This window comes from Eulemur rufifrons, chromosome 19 (genome assembly GCF_041146395.1).
Source record: "Eulemur rufifrons isolate Redbay chromosome 19, OSU_ERuf_1, whole genome shotgun sequence".
NCBI classification, from domain to species: Eukaryota; Metazoa; Chordata; class Mammalia; order Primates; family Lemuridae; genus Eulemur; species Eulemur rufifrons.
Genome location: NC_091001.1, coordinates 97886780 through 97905520, shown reverse-complemented (window position 1 = coordinate 97905520; position 18741 = coordinate 97886780). Strand labels below are relative to the sequence as shown.

The 18741-nt window shown below is 37.2% G+C and overlaps 1 protein-coding gene across 1 annotated transcript in view; it reads left to right on the top strand.

Annotated features, from left to right (window-relative positions):
- The window catches only part of UBXN2A (UBX domain protein 2A), a 35525-nt gene that overhangs the window by 9383 nt on the left and 7401 nt on the right, over nt 1-18741 (top strand). The window contains exons 2-5 of the mRNA XM_069494688.1: nt 645-699; nt 8805-8943; nt 12862-12968; nt 18565-18702. Coding sequence (XP_069350789.1) covers nt 659-699; nt 8805-8943; nt 12862-12968; nt 18565-18702 — 425 coding nt within the window. The 5' untranslated portion in view covers nt 645-658. The remainder of the gene's footprint in view (nt 1-644; nt 700-8804; nt 8944-12861; nt 12969-18564; nt 18703-18741) is intronic.

The following is an 18741-nucleotide window of genomic DNA, read 5'->3' as shown; positions in this document are numbered from 1 at the left end:
TTTTTTTTTTTTTTTTTTTTTTAACACAGTCTCACTCTGTTGCCCGGGCTAGAAGAGTGCCGTGGCGTCAGCCTAGCTCACAGCAACCTCAAACTCCAGGACTCAAGCAATCCTCCTGCCTCAGCCAGGACTACAGGCATGCGCCACCATACCCGGCTAATTTTTTTTCTATATGTTTTTAGTTATCCAGCTAATTTCTTTCTATTTTTTTTTTAGTAGAGACGGGGTCTCACTCTTGCTCAGGCTTGTCTCGAACTCCTGAGCTCAAATGATCCTTCCCGCCTCGGCCTCCCAAAGTGCTAGGATTATAGGCGTGAGCCACCGCACCCGGCCTGAATGGACTATTTCATTTAGTTTTGTTTGCTGTTAAATCATAGGGTACATTATAATTTTTTCATGATCAAGTTTAAAGAATCTTTGTTTTGTTAGAAGATTATCGGACTCCACAACTTATTTTTATTATTGCTTTATTTTGTAGATGAAAATGACAGCTTTGAGTTTGGTCACTTGTTTCTAAGACCTTTTTAGTGCTACTTTAGGGCTACATAATAACTTATATATTAAAGAATATTGATACGTACGTAGTAATTTGTTTAAAATACTAAATTGAGAACTTTAGCTTTTGTTTCCTTTTACTTTTACAGTAAGGCAAAAGAGAATGAAAGAAGTAGATAATCTTGAAAGTATAAAAGAAGAATGGTAAGTTAATTCAAACTCTGAATTTCTTTGTTAGTATCTTTCTCTATTTTTATTGCATTTTCCTGGCAGAGATGGTAAAATAAGTTTTAAATATGTGTGATTACCTCAGTAAATACCTAATAGTAATATATGTCAATTTTTTTTTTCTCACCGTAGCTGCATCGAACAGATTTTAGTGAAGCTAATGAATCTCTTTGGTTATTAAATAAAAACCAGTGCTTACCAAGTACAATGGTGCATGCCTGTAGACCTAGCTAGTCAGGAGGCTGAGGTAGGAAGATCACTTGAGCCTAAGAGTTCAAGCCCAGCCTAGGCAATGTCACAAGACCGTGTCTCTAAACACACACACATACAAAACTCCAAAGCATAAACCAAAAATGAAGTGTTAAATTTCTCTCTGTTCATACATTACTTCTGTTATTTAAGTGAGAAATTTATATAACTACCTCCCTATCATCTTAAGTTGTACTATTTTGGAGTCATAGTAGAAATATAATGGCTTTGGAGTCAGATAAATCTAGGCTTGAATGCCATCTATCCCTTGTATTTTCTCTCTGGCCTTTGTGCAACTTAAGTAGATTCTTTGAGCTTCAGTATCTCATCTGTAAAATGGGGATATAAATGCCCCTGCATAAAAGATTTTTGTGAGAATTACATAGCAAACAGAAAGCACTTAGCATAGTATTAGCACATATTAGACACTCAGTAAGTGTTGGGTGAGTTGAACAGTAATTGCCAGAAACTGAGAACCCATCCTTTTAAAGCTCTGTATTTCTGCAAATGTTCAGGGAAATTTGTATATTAAGACAAGAATGTCTACCATTTTTCCACCTTTGCCGGTAAAGTAATAAAACTTCTCTTTCCTCCTCCTCCCCCTCCAAAAAATAAGTGTTAGGTACAAAGTCTATGATTCTTACCCATATAGGATATTTTATTCTTATTTATGTGAGATGAAATATTTTTATATTGTACTCGTTGTTTTAGCTACTTCCAGAGGTAAATTTTTTTCATTCACAGCCCATTTAAGAAGACAGAGAAGTATATACTTCATACTTACAGATGCCTTATAAACAGTTCTTTTTTTCCCTCCTCGTCCCCTACTTCTATGCCAAACAAATATTATTTGTTATTTTTTCACTCAAGCATTTTTTGTTTTATATAAAAATTTAACACTAATTATATAATTGTAGAATTGTGTCAGAAGTCTCCAAGACCACCCCTAGGTTTGATGGTTTACTAGGAGGATTCACAGGATTTAGCATATAGTCATACCCATGGCTATAATTTATCACAGCAATGAGTTACAAAGCAAAATCAACAAAGGGAAAAAGTGTAGGGCATAGCCTAAGGGAAACCAGGCACAAGCTTCCAAGGGTCTTTACCCAGTGGAGTCACCCAGGATGTACTTAATTTTCCCAGTAACAGGTTGTCATAATACATGTGAAGTGTTATCTACTAGGGAAGCTCATTGGAGATAAACCTAGAGTTTTATTGGAAATTAGTCACATACTAAAATTTCAGATTCTCATAAGGAGAGTTGGAGTTCAATACAAACCACATTGTTTATATGAACAGTTTGGGTACGGTGAGCCATTCTTAAGAATTAACATGGTAGAAACCCTTCTGAAATCCAAGAATGCAAGCCCAGGGCCAACCTTATAAGCAAGTCTTTCAAAGGATAGCAGTCAGGCCTGCTATGTTAATTCTTTTCTGTACAGAGAGAAATTCAATGACTGATTTGAAAATCAGAAAATACAAAAATATTGGTAATACAGTTTATAATTTTTTGTAACAAAATGGATTTATAAAAATGTTAAATGAAGATGCCCAGTAAATGAAGATTGACTTCCTAAGCGTATCAGTTATTCAAAGACTATAAATGTTGAAGTTCCATGTTTACAATATGTGCTACCAAAGCATACACAGATGCAAATCCTTCCTCTATCAGCAGCTAACTGATAACCTTATTTATGCAGAAACACAATAGAGAGTGAGAAAGTGAGCAAAAGAGGTTGTTCTGTAGTCAAAATAGTTGTTTCAAAGTCCCTTACCTGAATCAAAGGAAACAATCAACAGAATGAAAAGACAGCCTATGGAATGGGAAAAAATATTTGCAAACCATGTATCTTATAAGGCGTCAATTTCCAAAGTACATAAGGTAATCCTACAATTTAATAACAAAAACAAACAGAACTAATAACCTGATTGAAAAATGGGCTGAAGACTTGAATAGGTATTTCTTCAAGGAAGGTATACCAATGGTCAGGGAAATGCAAATCAAAACTACAATAATCACCTCACACCTACCAGGATGACTATCATCAATAAAACAAAAGACAAGTGTTGGGGAGGATGTGGAGAAAAAGGAACCTTTGTACGCTGTTGGTGGGAATGCAAAATGGTTCAGCTGCTATGGAAAAACAATATAGGCATTACTTAAAAAATTAAAAATAGAACTACCACTGAATAGATCAGTGAATGGATTGCTGAATAGATCCAGCAATCCCACTTCTGGGTATTTATCAAAAGGAATTGAAATCACAATCTTGAAGAGATATTAGCATTCTCACGTTCACAAAACAACCTAAATGTCTGTTGACACATAAATGGGTAAAGAATATATGATGTATACATACAATGGAATATTATTCAGTCTCAAAAAAGAAGGAACTTTTGTAGTATGCAAACAGCACGGACAGACTTTGAGGATGTAATGCTAAGTGAAATAAGCCAGTCCCCAAAGGACAAATATTGCATGATTCCTCTTATGTGAGGTATTTAAAATAGGCAGATTCATAAAATCAAAGAGTGGAGTAGTGCTTGCCAGGGGCTGGGAGAAAGTGAAAATGAACAGTGCTAATCAATAGGCATAAAGTTTCAGTTAAGCAAGATGAATAAATTCTAGAGGTGCTGAACAACATGGTATTTATGATTAACTTAAAAATTTGATAAGAGGTTAGATCTCATGTTAAAACAAGTCCTTATAATCTCAGAAAACCCCTAAGATTTTGCTATATTATACCTTAATACAATAAAATATAAAGGGATTTTGTGAATTATCAAGAAATATTAAGTTAAATACGGTGTACTTTCCCAGTCTTGTCCTGTCTGTCTAGGAGTGTCTTTTTTTTTTTTTTTTTTTTTTTTTTTTGAGACAGAGTCTGCTTGCTCTGTTGCTCGGGCTGGAGTGCAGTGGCATCATCATAGCTCACTACAGCCTCAAACTCCTGGGTTTAAGAGATCCTCCTGCCTCAGCTTTCTGAGTAGCTGGAACTACAGGTGCATGCCACCATGCCTGGCTAATTTTTTAATCTTTATTTTTGTAGAGACAGAGTCTCACTGTGTTCCCTAAGCTGGTCTGAAACTCCTAGCCTCAAGCAATCCTCTCGCTTTGGCCTCCCTCCTAGAGCGCTAGAATTAGAGGCATGAGCCACCCTACCTGGCCTTTCTCCTTATTTTATTAATAAACTTTAAGACCAGTTCTACAAGTCAGACAATCTGCGTACTTTTTATGTCCTTTTCTTATCTTACTGGATTAACTAGGACTTCCAATACAATATTGACAAGGAGTGGTGAGAGGGGACATCCTGGTCTTGTTTCTGATCTTAGTGGGAAAGCATCTAGTTTCTCACCATTAAATATGATATTAGCTATAGGTTTTTTTTAGACATTCTTTATCAAGTTGAGGAAGTTCCCTCTATTTCTAGTTTGCAGAGGTTTTATCATGAAAGATTGTTGGATATTGTCAAATGCTTTTTCTCTATATGTTGATATGAACACGTTATTTTTCTTCTTTATCCCATTCATATGATGAATTATATTAATTGATCTTTGAATGTTAAACCAGCCTTACATACCTATAATGAATCCTACTTGGTTGTGGAGTACAATTCTTTTCACACTTTGTTGGGTTTGATTTGCTGATATTTTGTTGAGGATTTTTGCATTTATGTTCCTGAGAAATACTATCTGTAGTTTTCCTTTCTGGTAACATCTTTGTACAGTTTTAGTGTTAGGGTAATTCTGTCCTCATAGAATGAGTTAGAAGTGTTGCCTCTCCTTCTGTTTTCTGGAAGAGATTGAAGAGAATTGTTATCACTTCTTCCTTAAATGTTTGGTAGAATTCACCAGTGAAATCATCTGTGCCTGGTGCTTCTGTTTTAAAAAGTTGTTTATTATTGATATAATTTCCTTAACAGATGTAGTCCTATTCAGATTATCTGTTCCTACTTGTGTGAGTTTTGGTAGAGTATCATGCCTTTCAAAGAATTGGTCCATGTCATCTAAGTTGTCAGTTTTAGGGGCATAGAGCTGTTTTTAATCTTTCCTACTTTTTTTTTCCTGTACTGGTAGAGACTCCTCTACATTCATCAAAAGTGAAACCCATTATCATCTGTTCAGCGAAGCCAGAGTTCCAGTTTTCTGAACTGTATTTTATAAATGTCTCAGCATAGTTATTTTCTTTCTTTTTTTTTGAGACTGAGTCTCATTCTGTCGCCAGGGCTAGAGCGCCTTGGCACCTCCGCCTAGCTCATAACAGCCTCAAACTCCTGGGCTCAAGCAATCCTCCTACCTCCCAAGTAGCTGGGACTACAGGTGCATGCCACCACACTCCACTAATTTTTTCTATTTTTAGTAGAAACTCCTGACCTTGAGTGATCTCCCACCTCTGCCTCCCAGAGTGCTAGGATTACGGGTGTGAGCCACTGCACCTGGCCCAGTTGTTATTTTTTGTATTGTAACTATTTCTTACTATATATCTCCACACACTCTACTCTGAACCTCTTATAGACTATTTCTTACTTACCTTTTTTTTAAGATATGGAAATGTAGGATATTCAATAGAATGTATACACCAAATAGATAACATAAAGGAGCAAAATCAGCTGCTCTGGTTACTCAGCTTTATTTTATTTTATTTTTTTGAGACAGAGTCTCACTCTGTTGCCCGGGCTAGAGTGCCGTGGCGTCAGCTTAGCTCACAGCAACCTCAAACTCCTGGGCTCAAGCGATCCTTCTGCCTCAGCCTTCCAAGTAGCTGGGACTACAGGCATGCACCACCATGCCCGGCTAATGGTTGCTCAGCATTATTGGTGTTGTACTTAGTAATTAATAATTAAACACCAACTGCTTTCTGAACAGAAGAAACAAATACCGGAAAGCATAAAATGGTTATAATGATATTATTATCTAATTTTTGAGAAATTACTGCATGCCAGTATGTGTACTGGTGCTTACTATATACCATGTATAGGCTTTTATATGTATTTTTGTATAATCTTCACAACAGCCATGTGAGATAAGTGGTGGTATCTGCATTTTACAGATGAGGAAACCAAATCACATAGAAGTTAAGTTTCTTGCCCAGAGTCATCGTGGCTAAACTTATAACACCAAACTAAACTTATAACACCAAAGCCTGGACTTTTAGACAATATGCTGCTATACTGCTACACCACTATACCAATTAAGTGAAGGGAAAATCATTAGTATTGTAAGAAATCATCTTAGCATGTGACTGTTTCTGTGTACGAAGTATCATGTCATTGCTTTAGAAAAGGCATAATTAATACTTTGTAGTAATATGGATTGTTTTTAAAGTATATATAAAGAGAACTAAAGCATTGCTCTGAGTACCAGCATTTTAATAACAATATAGTGATGGCTGTTTTTAAAAATTTTTATTTTATGTTATTACTTTTTTTTGAGATGAAGTTTCCCTATGTTGCCCAGGCTGGAGTGGGCTACTCTCAGGTGCAATAATAGTACACTGCAGCCTCCAACTGCTGGCCTCAAGTGATCCTGCTGGGTAGCTAGGTCTATGCACTCATGTCACCACACCCAGCTCACTGATGGCTGTTTTGAGAGACAGTCTAGCGTAATGATTAAGTGCACAAGCATGGGTATCTTGGGTTCAGTTTCCCAGCTCTGCCTCCTAATAGCTTTGTGATCTTGGGCAAATTATGTAAGACTTTTTCTTTGTCTGTTAAATGGAGATGAAAATAATACCTGCCTTTTTAGGGCCATTGTGAGGATTGAATGAGTTGGCACATGTAAGGTACTTATAATAGTTTTTTTGTTTTTTGTTTTTGTTTTTTTAGACAGGGTCTTGCTCTGTTGCCTGAGCTGTAGTGCCCTGGCATCAGCCTAGCTCACTGCAACCTCAGACTCCTAGGCTCAAGCGATCTTCCTGCCTCAGCTTCCCAAGTAGCTGGGACTCACCATCATGCCCAGCTAATTTTTTGTTTCTATTTTTAGTAGATACCAGGTCTCACTCTTGTTGAGACTGGTCTTCAACTCCTGACCTCAAGCGATCCTTCCACCTTGGCCTCTGGAGTGCTAGGATTAGAGGCGTGAGCTGCTGCACAGGCCCTTAGAATAGTTCTTTATAGATGAAAGGATATTGGGTCTTGTGAGCAAAATAAATCAGCTTTGCTCCCTCTCCACCTAGGTAACGGGTGCCCTGCTGAACTCTGACCATCTCAAAGGAGCCCTGCAGACAAAAGGAAATGTAAATTTTTTTTACAGTGCTGGACCTATTGACTAAAACTGCCTTTTAGCATCTGTTTCTACAGCTTGGAGCAGTTCCTGAAAAGTTCCTGGATGACAGTATGGGGAACAATCTCTAGACATCAAACCCAACCCAAAATCATATCTTGAGGGCATGGTCCCTTTATCTCTAAAGCAAAGGGAAGGAATACAGCAGTTTCACACAGCAGATTCCATTATCTGCTTGGAGTTAAGAAGAAGAGAAGGAGGGGATACAGCAATTGACAACAATTAACTGTTTTCTTTTTGTCCCCATAAAAGCAGCAAGCCACTTGGCCTAGCTGCTGGCATTTCCATTCTCTTTCTTTAGGATGCAATGCCATCTCTAGGCTTTCTCCTCCACCCCTTTCCTCTGTCTCTTTCTCATTCTTTCTTTCTAAAAGATAAAATAAATTTTACTTTTATAGCTTAATTCCTGCATGAGAAATCTTTCTCCATTTGAGCCCTGAGTACCGGCCAAGCCTTTCTACCTTAACAATAGAATATCAAGGTTAGGAGCATAGTCTTGGGAGACAGGTTAGCAGCAGGGTTAGTGAGAGTATTTACTTTATAGTTCCTGGCACAGTATAAGAGCTATGAAAGTATCAATAGTTGTTTTTATTTATAGAATCTGAGAAATTATATTTCAATACTTTTTTAAATTTCTTGCACAATCTCAGGTCTCAGCCAAACCCTTCTTTTTGTAGCATACAACATCATAGGTAATATTTCTTATATGATGAAATATAAATAAAAAAATGTGTGGTGGCTCATGCCTATACTCCCAGTGACTTGGGAGGCCGAGGCTGGAGGATCACTTGAGCCCAAGAATTAAAGGCTGCGGTGAGCTATGATCGTGCCACTATACTCCAGCCTAGGCAACAGAGCAAGACCCAGTCTAAATAAATAAATAAATATGTATGTTATGTATGTATGTACACACTAACATACATATATACATACCAGTATTGAACTACTATAAATAAAAGTCTTCAGTGGGAAATTTCATTCTGAAAGTGTGCATAGGAGCAAAAATATGGTTGTTCCTGATGCATTGTCACCTTTAGTTTCACGAGTATTTTCTTTTACCAAAACACACATAGTAACCCCCTTTGGGGCCATTTTGAGCCCTTTAAAAAACAGAATACATTTTTTACCCCGGACCATTGATTCTCAACCTGGAGAGATTTTGCCCCTAGACACATTTGGCAGCGTGTAGAGACATTTTTGATTGTTACAACACTGGAGAGTGGGGATGGGGAGGATAGGATGTGCATGCCACTGGCATCTAATGAGTAAAGGCTATCCTGTATAAATATACTGCATAGGACAGCTCACCCAACAAAGCATTATCCCTCTCCAAATGTCAATAGACCTGAGGTTGAGAAAACCTGCTCTGGACTAAAAAGGGGTTGATGACTTCCCCAAGATCACATATCTATTATATTAACTTAGGAAGAGGGCCTGAACTACAGACATGGATAGCATCTCCGTTCAGCATCCCTTAACTAGAACAACTTATGAAAATTTTTAGAGAACTGATAGTCAATATTGCTTATTTTTCTTTTTTTGTTTAGGGCTTGTGAAACAGGATCTGACAATCGACCCCTTCGTGATAATCAACAAACAAATGGTGACTATTTTGTTGACAACCTTTTTGAGGAAGCCCAGAAGGTTGGTGCCAAATGTTTGTCCCCCACTGAACAGAAGAAACAGGTAAATATTTGTCCATTACATTTTTTCTCTTCCAGAATTTCTCAAAATATATAGGACTTTTAGAAAGTACCTAAGGTCAAAACTATTTTCATAATGGTAAGATATTATTAACCTTTTCCACTGTATTCACTTTGCACTGATATTAATAGTAAGATATTATTAACCTTTTTCACTGTATTCACTTTGCACTGATACTGCAAGAGCAGTGGTGGGTAAAAGTTTAGTAAGAATGACATCTTAGCAGGAATCAAAGCAGTGGCAACAAACTGTACTAGTGATTACAGGTTGAACATCCCAAACCCTAAAATGCTCCAAAATATAAAACTTTTTGAGCACTGACATGATGCACAAAGGAGATACTCATTGGAGCATTTAGGATTTTGGATGTTCAGATTTAGGATACTTAACCGGTAAGTATATATAATGCAAATATTCAAAAATAAAAAAAAATCCAAAAGCTGAAAATTTCTGGTCCCAAGCATTTAGAATAAGGGATACTCAACCTATATTGTATTCTTTGCTTGCACTTACAAGGGAAAAAAAGTTCCAATTAAGAATGTTCTTGATTGACCAGGCATGGTGACTCATGCCTGTAATCCTAGCACTCTGGGAGGCCAAGGCGGGAAGGATCACTTGAGGTCTGGAGTTCAAGACCAGCTTCAGGAAGAATGAGACCTGGTCTCTACCAAAAAATCAGTCAGGCATGGTGGCGCACGCTTGTAGTCCCAGCTAACTGTAGTCCCAGCTAACGGGGAGACTGAGTAGCTTGAGGATTGCTTGAGCCCAGGAGTTTGAGGTTGCTGTGTGAGCTAGGCAGAAGCCACAGCACTCTAGTCTGGGCAACAGAGTGAGACTCTGTCTCAAAAAAAAAAAAAAAAAAAAAACTTACACATTTTAATAAATCCTAAACATTGAATACACATCTTTTTAATATTCTGTATGACCAAATGTGAACCATGCATAAAGCATTTCTACAATATACAGAAGTGTCTTGAGGAAAAGTGCAGTTGTTTGCGATGTAAGCTGAACTGTTTGCTTTTTCATGGCATATTGTTTTTGCATGAAAAAATGATTTCCACACAGACTATGGTTATTCCGACTTGGATATTCACCATTTTCTAATAATGAATGAAATGAACCCAGTGCTGCAAGGAAAACAAGTTACTGTATTTGTTGCAAATGATAAACTTTTATTTAACCGACTTTTTTACTAAAAATAAGAATTTTGGAAAACTGCAGCCATGCACTTATCAGCTTCTCAAAACTTAGAGAATTCCCAGGTAAGATCAGTGTCATTGTAATGAGTATAATTTTTTATTGTATGATGAGGTATATCAGCAGTTGGAAGATTTATACAATGCAGAGAACCTAAATTTTCAAATGACCAATATGTAACAGAGAGAATGGTCTGGAAAAAATAGCAAAAATAATTTCTGTCTCCTTAAAAATTCTCCACTCCTTTTTGAGTACTGAGCCTGCATCCCTGCCTCAGGCCAGTGGTTGGGACTGGCAGAGTAAGTCTTTTGTTTATTTGTACAACCGGAGATGGCCCAGCCAGACCTTGTAAGGGGAGGTCCTGGGCTGTGGTCATGAGCCCTAGATGTGATCCAACTGTAGTTGAACAGTAATCGCCTGAAGCTGAGAACCCATCCTTTAAAAGCTCTGTATTTCTGAGAACAATCAGGAAATTTGAATTTTGAGACCAGAAGGTTTACCATCTTTCCTTCCTCCTCAAACGATTTGTCCTTGTTTTTCTGATTTGGCCTCGTGGACAAGTAGCCAAGCTTCCAGTAACAAATATATGATGTTATAAAATGATGCATAAATAACGGGGCCAAAGTGTCACATACACTAAAGGATTTTAATGTAAACAGTATATGAAATGAACTTTAAGTTTCAGATTCCACATTCGGGTTCTCAACTAACTTTTGAGATACTACTTAGTAAATTTTGATGTAGTGTCGAAGAATATCCTGGGAAAGCTAGTTAATAATAAATATTTTTTTCAACTACATATCTGTATGAGAGTTGATTTTAAAATATATATGCATAATCAAAATTACATATCAAGCAGGCTGAAAGAAGTAGCAATTATGAGAATCCAGCTGACTTTTTGAAGTCAGATGTCAAAAGGGTTTGTGAAAAATGCCTTCGCTCTGATTTGCTTTTTAAATTAGTTTAAAATTTTTCTAAGTTTTAGTTATAAAAATTTGAAGTCTAATAGTTTGGAAAAGCTTATGTTGAAAAATGGGAACTGGGCCGGGCGCGGTGTCTCGCGCCTGTAATCCTAGCACTCTGGGAGGCCGAGGTGGGCGGATCGTTTGAGCTCAGGAGTTCGAGACCAGCCTGAGCAAGAGCGAGACCCCATCTCTACTAAAAATAGAAAGAAATTATATGGACAGCTAAAAATATATATAGAAAAAATTAGGCGGGCATGGTGGTGCATGCCTGTAGTCCCAGCTACTCGGGAGGCTGAGACAGGAGGATCGCTTGAGCTCAGGAGTTTGAGGTTGCTGTGAGCTAGGCTGATGCCAGGGCACTCACTCTAGCCTGGGCAACAGAGTGAGACTCTGTCTCAAAAAAAAGAAAAATGGGAACTGTATTTCTCCTTGGCCCTGATATCTAACTTCCAAAAGACAACAACTTGCAACTCTTAGCTATTTCTTCTGGTATGAGCTTTGTGTTTCTGATAATATACTAATAATGATAGGTCTTTTTTTGTTTTTTGTTTTTTGACGCGTCAAATACAATAGTGAGAAGGGAATGATAGCTCTTGATTTTTCAGATTTCCAAATTATACGTTGACTTTTTATTATAGAAAATAAGGATTTAGGCCGGGCGCGGTGGCTCACGCCTGTAATCCTAGCACTCTGGGAGGCCGAGGTGGGCGGATCGTTTGAGCTCAGGAGTTCGAGACCAGCCTGAGCAAGAGCGAGACCCCATCTCTACTAAAAATAGAAAGAAATTATATGGACAGCTAAAAATATATATAGAAAAAATTAGCCGGGCATGGTGGCGCATGCCTGTAGTCCCAGCTACTCAGGAGGCTGAGACAGGAGGATCGCTTGAGCTCAGGAGTTTGAGGTTGCTGTGAGCTAGGCTGACGCCACGGCACTCACTCTAGCCTGGGCAACAGAGTGAGACTCTGTCTCAAAAAAAAAAAAAAAAGAAAATAAGGATTTAGGCTGGGCGTGGTGACTCACACCTGTAATCCTAGCACTCTGGGAGCCGAGGCGGGAGGATCACTTGAGGTCAGGAGTTTGAGGTTGCTGTGAGCTAGGCTGATGCCACGGCACTGTAGCCCAAGCAACAAAGGGAGACTCTGTCTCAAAAAAAAGAAAATGAGAATTTCGCTCTCTCTCTCTTCCCCGCCCCCTCCCCCAGACAGTCTTGCTCTGTCACCCTGGCTAGAGTACAGTGCTATCTATAATCATAGCTCACAGGCACGTACCGCCATACCTGGCTAAGCTTTCTTTCTTTCTTTCTTTTTTTTTTTTTTTTGGTAGAGACAGAGTCTCTCTCCCTCTCTCTCTCTCTTGCTCATTGAGGAAAAGAGAAGAAACTTAAAAACAAAATCCTGCTGTTTTCCAACTCGGGCCCAACAGGATGGCTAGTACAAAGAAGGGTGGTGAGAAGGGATATTTTGCCATGATGGAAGTGGCTCTACCTCAGTTGACCTCTGAGACAGACAGGACACAGAACATTTTTCCAAATGGGTTCTCTTAAAATTATTAAATATTTATTTTAAAATATTACTCGTAATGAATCATAATACATGTACTTTTAAAAATATTTTACATTTGAAGTTTGCTCATAAGAAGGATACATAAAATATATAGTGATAGACAAAATTTTCAAAGGACTTTTATCTACTACATTTTATTAACATGATGCATTTTGTTTTTTACTGTTTTGCAGGTAGATGTAAGTATAAAATTATGGAAAAATGGATTCACAGTCAATGATAATTTCAGAAGTTATTCTGATGGTGCAAGTCAGCAGTTCCTGAACTCCATCAAAAAGGGGTAAGCGATCTTTGTAATAGAAGGATGTTTTAGGCATGTTTCATATGAAAGAACCTATTTTAATGTTCCCACACCCTTACACATTCACAGATATACTTTTTCTTTTGTAAATTCACATTTTCATAAGATGGGTTTTCTTAAGGTAATCACAACTGTAATTTTGAAGAAAGTTTAGGAACATGAATTCTGATCAACCAAAATCTCAAACTAATTTACTTTGCCAAGTGTTCCCTAATACCACATCTGTCTTATTTAATATTTATGTTTAGATCTTTATAATATATCTTTAGAGTCTTTAAAGTTGTGATATTTATTATATTTATGATTCTAAGTATTATGCATACTTGGTCTAGAAAATTTTTTTAAATATTAAGAAGAACTTGAAAATCACCTGTAATTTAACCACCCAGAAGTAACTGCTGTTAACATTTTTTTAAATTTTATTCTGGCTTTTTTTTTTTTAAGAGACCATGTCTTATTATATTGCTCAGGCTGGCCTTGAATTCCTGGGCTCAAGTGATCCTCCCACGTTTGCCTCCTGAGTAGCCAGGACTACAGCATATACTACCATACCAGCTCATTCTGGCACTTTCTGTGCATAGATTCATATACAATATGCATATGATTATTTTTAAAACAATTTCGAATTTTTCATCATGAAATATTGGAATATATCTGCCTATTTTAATGCAATGATGACCCAGAATTTATATATTAATATATATAGTTATTAGTTCTTGGTAATTTAGGTTATTTTAATTTTATCACTATAAAAAATATGACTATTCTTGTATTTAAGTATTGTTTAATATGACAGCTTTGTTGAGATCTAATTAATCTATAAAATTCATCCCTTTAAAGGGTACAAATTCAGTATTTTTTAGTATATTCACAGAGTTGTACAACCATCAGCACTATGTAATTTCAGAACATCTTCAACACCCTAAAATGAAATTTGATACTCGCGGTGACCTTCCATTTCCCCTTCCCTGCATCCCTACGTAACCACTAATCTACTTTCTGTCTCTATGGATTTGCCTGTTCTAGACAAATGGAATTCAGGCATATAAATGGGAATATATTAGGTCATTAAATGTGAAATGTCCAAGTTCGAGTCAAAAGGGCAGTTTATTATATCTCAAACAAGAAGCAGTACAATTAATCAAAGTATGCGCCTAAACTATCGACACAGTTTAGCCATCTTAATGATAGCTTGTTTATGCCAGCACTTAAGAAGTCTAGAGAGCAAGTGGTGATGAAATCACAAAAGGCATTTTCCACAACTTGTTTAGAATTGAATATTTTTCCTTGCAAGAAGTGGTCCAAAGCCTAGAAAAAGTGGTAGCCAGTTGGTGCAAGTTTTGGCGAATACAGTGGACTGATAGAGAGTTTCCCAGTCCAATTGCTGTAGTTTGAGCAGCATTGTTTGTGTGACACATGGTCGAATGTTCTCTTGCAAGAGGATTGGCCTGTCTCTATTGACCAATCTCAGCTGCATAATCGCAAGCATCCTCATTTTGTCCAGGTTGGTTGCAGTAGACATCCACTGTAATCGAATGACCAGGTTTCATGAAACTGTAGCAGATAATACCAGTGCCAGACCACCAAACAGACACCATTAGCTTTTTTTGATGAATATTTGGTTTTGGACTGTGTTTTGGCACTTCATCTTTTTCCGTTCATTGTGCCGAATGCTTGAGATTGTCAAAACGAATCCATTTTTCATCACATGTAACAATATGGTGTAGAAATAGTTCACCTTTATGTCATGAAAGCAAAGAAAGGCAAGCTTCAAGATGATTTCTCTTCTGATGCTCGTTTAATTCATGCAGAACCCATCTATCCAGCTACTTTACCTTGCCAATTTGTTTCCAGTGATCCATTATTGTTGGAATAGTAACACCAAACCATGCCACTAATTAACATGCAGGTTGAGGTGGATTTGCTTCCACTATAGCTTTCAGCTCATCATTATCCGCCTTGGTCTCAGGTCATCCACATGTCTTATTTTCAAGATTAAAATCAGCAGAACAGAACTCATACCATCCACGTAGAATGCATTCATTAACCACATCCTTCCACAAACACTTTGTTGATACTTCGAACTGTCTGTGCTGTGTTGGTTCCACGACAGAACTCTTATTGAAAAATTACTTGAATTTTTGACTCATCCATGGCTTCACAAAAATTGCTCTAAAAAAAAATTTGAAAGATAAATCACAAGCCAAAACATGCATTTGAAAGGCTAAGGATGTACCTTCACAATAAAGATAAAACAAGAAGTGTCAAAGTGAAGTGTCAGAGATATCTACTGTCAAACCAAAATTAGTACTTAAGGAAATTATACATTTTTTTTTCAGCACATTATGGGGGCACAAAAGTTTAGGTTATGTATATTGCCCTTGCCCCCCCCATCAGAGCTTCAAGCGTGTCCATCCCTTGGATAGTGCACATCGCATTCATTACGTATGTATACACCCATCCTCTCTGCCCCCCACACCTGCCTGACACCCAATTAATGTTATTCCTAAATGTGCTCTTAGGTGATGATCAGTGAAACCAATTTGATGGTGAGTAGATGTGGTGCTTCTTTTTCCATTCTTGGGATACTTCACTTAGTAGAATGGGTTCCAGCTCTATCCAGGAAAATATAAGAGGTGCTATATCACCATTGTTTCTTATAGCTGAGTAGTACTCCATGGTATACAAATACCACATTTTATTAATCCACTCATGTATTGATGGGCCCTTGGGTTGTTTCCACATCTTTGCAATTGTGAATTGTGCTGCTATAAACATTTGAGTGCAGATGTCTCTTTTATAGAATGTCTTCTGTTCTTTTGGGTAGATAGATACCCAATAATGGGATTGCTTGATCAAATGGTACGTCTACTTGTATCTGTTTAAGGTATCTCCATATTGCTTTCCACAGAGGTTACACTAGTTTGCAGTCCCACCAGCAGTGTATGAGTGTTCCTATCTCTCCACATCCATGCCAACATTTATTGTTTGGGGACTTTTTGATAAAGGCCATTCTCACTGGAGATAAGTGATATCTCATTGTGGTTTTGATTTGTATTTCCCTGATGATTAGAGCTGTTGAGCATTTTTTCATGTTTGTTGGCCATTCTGTCTTCTTTTGAAAAGTTTCTGTTCATGTCCTTTGCCCACTTTTTGATAGGGTTGTTTGATTTTTTCTTGCTGATTTTCCTGAATTCTTAATAGATTCTAGTTATCAGACCTTTATCGGATGTATAGCAGAACATTTCATTCTTAATAACCTAATACTGTATGGCTTTTTGTGTCTGACTTCTTTGATTTAACATATTTTCAAGGTTCATTCATGTTCTACGTTATATCAGTCTTCATTCCTTTTTATTGCTAAATAGTATTCCATTGTATACCACATTTTATTTATGCGTTTGTCAGTGGATAGATATTTGGATCATTTCCACATTTTGGGCTATTAATGAGTAATGCTACCACTATGAAAAACATGCAAGTTTTTGTGTGGTCATGTGTTTTCAATTTCCTCAAGTGTATATCTAGTAACGGAATTGTTAACTCTATGTTTACCTTTATGAAAAATTGCCAAACTATATTCCAAAGTGGCTGTACCATTTAACATTCCCACTGGCAGTGTATGGGGGTTCTAGTTTTTCTGGATGATCACTAAAACATGTTAGTCGGGGTTTTCTTTTTTTATTTATTAGAGTCATCTTAGTGGGTGTGAAGGGGTTTGTCATTATGGTTTTGATTTGAATTTCTCTAATGACCAGTGATATCGGTCGTCTTTTCATGTGCTTATTGGCCATTTGCATATCTTTGGAGAAATAAATGTGTGTTCAAATCCTTTGTCCATTTTTTTTTTTTTTTCCTTTGCCTGTTTCTTAAATTGGGTTAGTTGCCTTTTTGTTCAGGGGTTTTTTTTTGAGACAGAGTCTCACTCTGTTGCCCAGGCTAGAGTGCCGTGGCGTCAGCCTAGCTCACAGCAACCTCAAACTCCTGGCCTGAAGCAATCCTCCTGCCTCAACCTCCCAAGTAGCTGGGATTACAGGCATGTACCACCATGCCCAGCTAATTTTTTCTATATATATATATTTAGTTGTCCAGCTAATTTCTTTCTATTTTTAGTAGAGATGGAATCTCGCTCAAACTCCTGAGCTCAAATGACCCACCCGCCTCAGGCTCCCAGAGTGCTAGGATTACAGGTGTGAGCCACCGTGCCCGGCCTGGTTTTTTTTTTTTTTTTTTTTTTGCTTTGTCAGTGCTGTTTATTGAGTGTTGTCAGAGACATTTTTGTTCAGTTATAAGTGTTCTTTATATACTCTGAATACAAATTCCTTATCAGATATATGATTTGCAAATGTTATCTCCCATTCTTTGAGTGCCTTTCAACCCAAATGGGAAAAAATAAAATAATCATACTGGGTTACTATATGTATAGAGAAAATCTAGAAGAGGCTAGACTAAAGTTTGTGAAGTGAGAGTGGGATTACAAGGACTGCCAATTTCTAAGTTTACATGTGTTTCCGTTTTTGTTTTTTTTTAATTTTAATTTTTTCAGAAAAAGCATCCTTTATTCAATAAAACAATTTTTAAACTTTCTTACTAAAGTATTATATATAGAAAAGTATCTAGGCCGGGCGCTGTGACTCACGCCTGTAATCCTAGCACTCTGGGAGGCCAAGGCGGGTGGATTGTTTGAGCTCAGGAGTTCGAGACCAGCCTGAGCAAGAGCGAGACCCCGTCTCTACTAAAAAAAAAAAATAGAAAGAAATTATATGGACAGCTAAAAATATATATATGGAAAAATTAGCTGGGCACAGTGGTGCATGCCTGTAGTCCCAGCTACTCGGGAGGCTGAGACAGAGGGATCCCTTGAGCCCAGGAGTTTGAGGCTGCTGTGAGCCAGGCTGACGCCACGGCACTCTAGCCCGGGTAACAGAGTGAGACTCTGTCTCAAAAAAAAAAACAAAAAAAAAAATCGTAACATTCAACAAATATTTGTCCAAGTCCTGCTGTATACCGGGCACTATTCAAGTTCTAATTATGCTACTTAAAATCTCCCCGCTAGGATCATGAAATGTGAAAGCATTTTTTAAAATTCTCATGTGTTTGATACTTTACTGTTGTCATTTCCAGAATCAATCTCTATTTTCATTTAAAAATTGAAGTGAGATCTGATTTTTATAGCACATTTTAAGTCCTGTTTGTGCACCTATAAAAATGATCAAATTGTCCAGCCTGGAAAACATAGTGAGACCTCATCTCTTAAAAAAATTGAAGTTGTTTGAATTTAGCAGTATATAGTCATCAAGTATTTCATGAGCTTATTATTATTCAATGTACAACTCATGCTGTTTATCAATTTATGGTCTTAAAAATTACTTCATATTGTTTTCCTGGATTTTCAATATTCATATTATTTAACTAATATTGTTTTAAATACATTTAGTTGTTTCACTGTAGAGAAAATTATTTGCTTATTTTTATATTTTGATATATTATCCAGTTCTTTTTGTATACAAAATATGTTTTTCAGGGAAAGAAAAAACACTGGGAGCTTTATCATTTTGTTTCTTTGCCTTTTAAGGGAATTACCTTCAGAATTACAGGGAATTTTTAATAAGGAAGAGGTGGACGTTAAAGTTGAAGATAAGAAAAATGAAGTATGTGTCTCTACGAAGCCTGTGTTTCAGCCTTTTTCAGGACAGGGTCACAGACTGGGAAGGTGAGTGTTCCTATTGTCTGTATTTTCCATAAGCAGAGG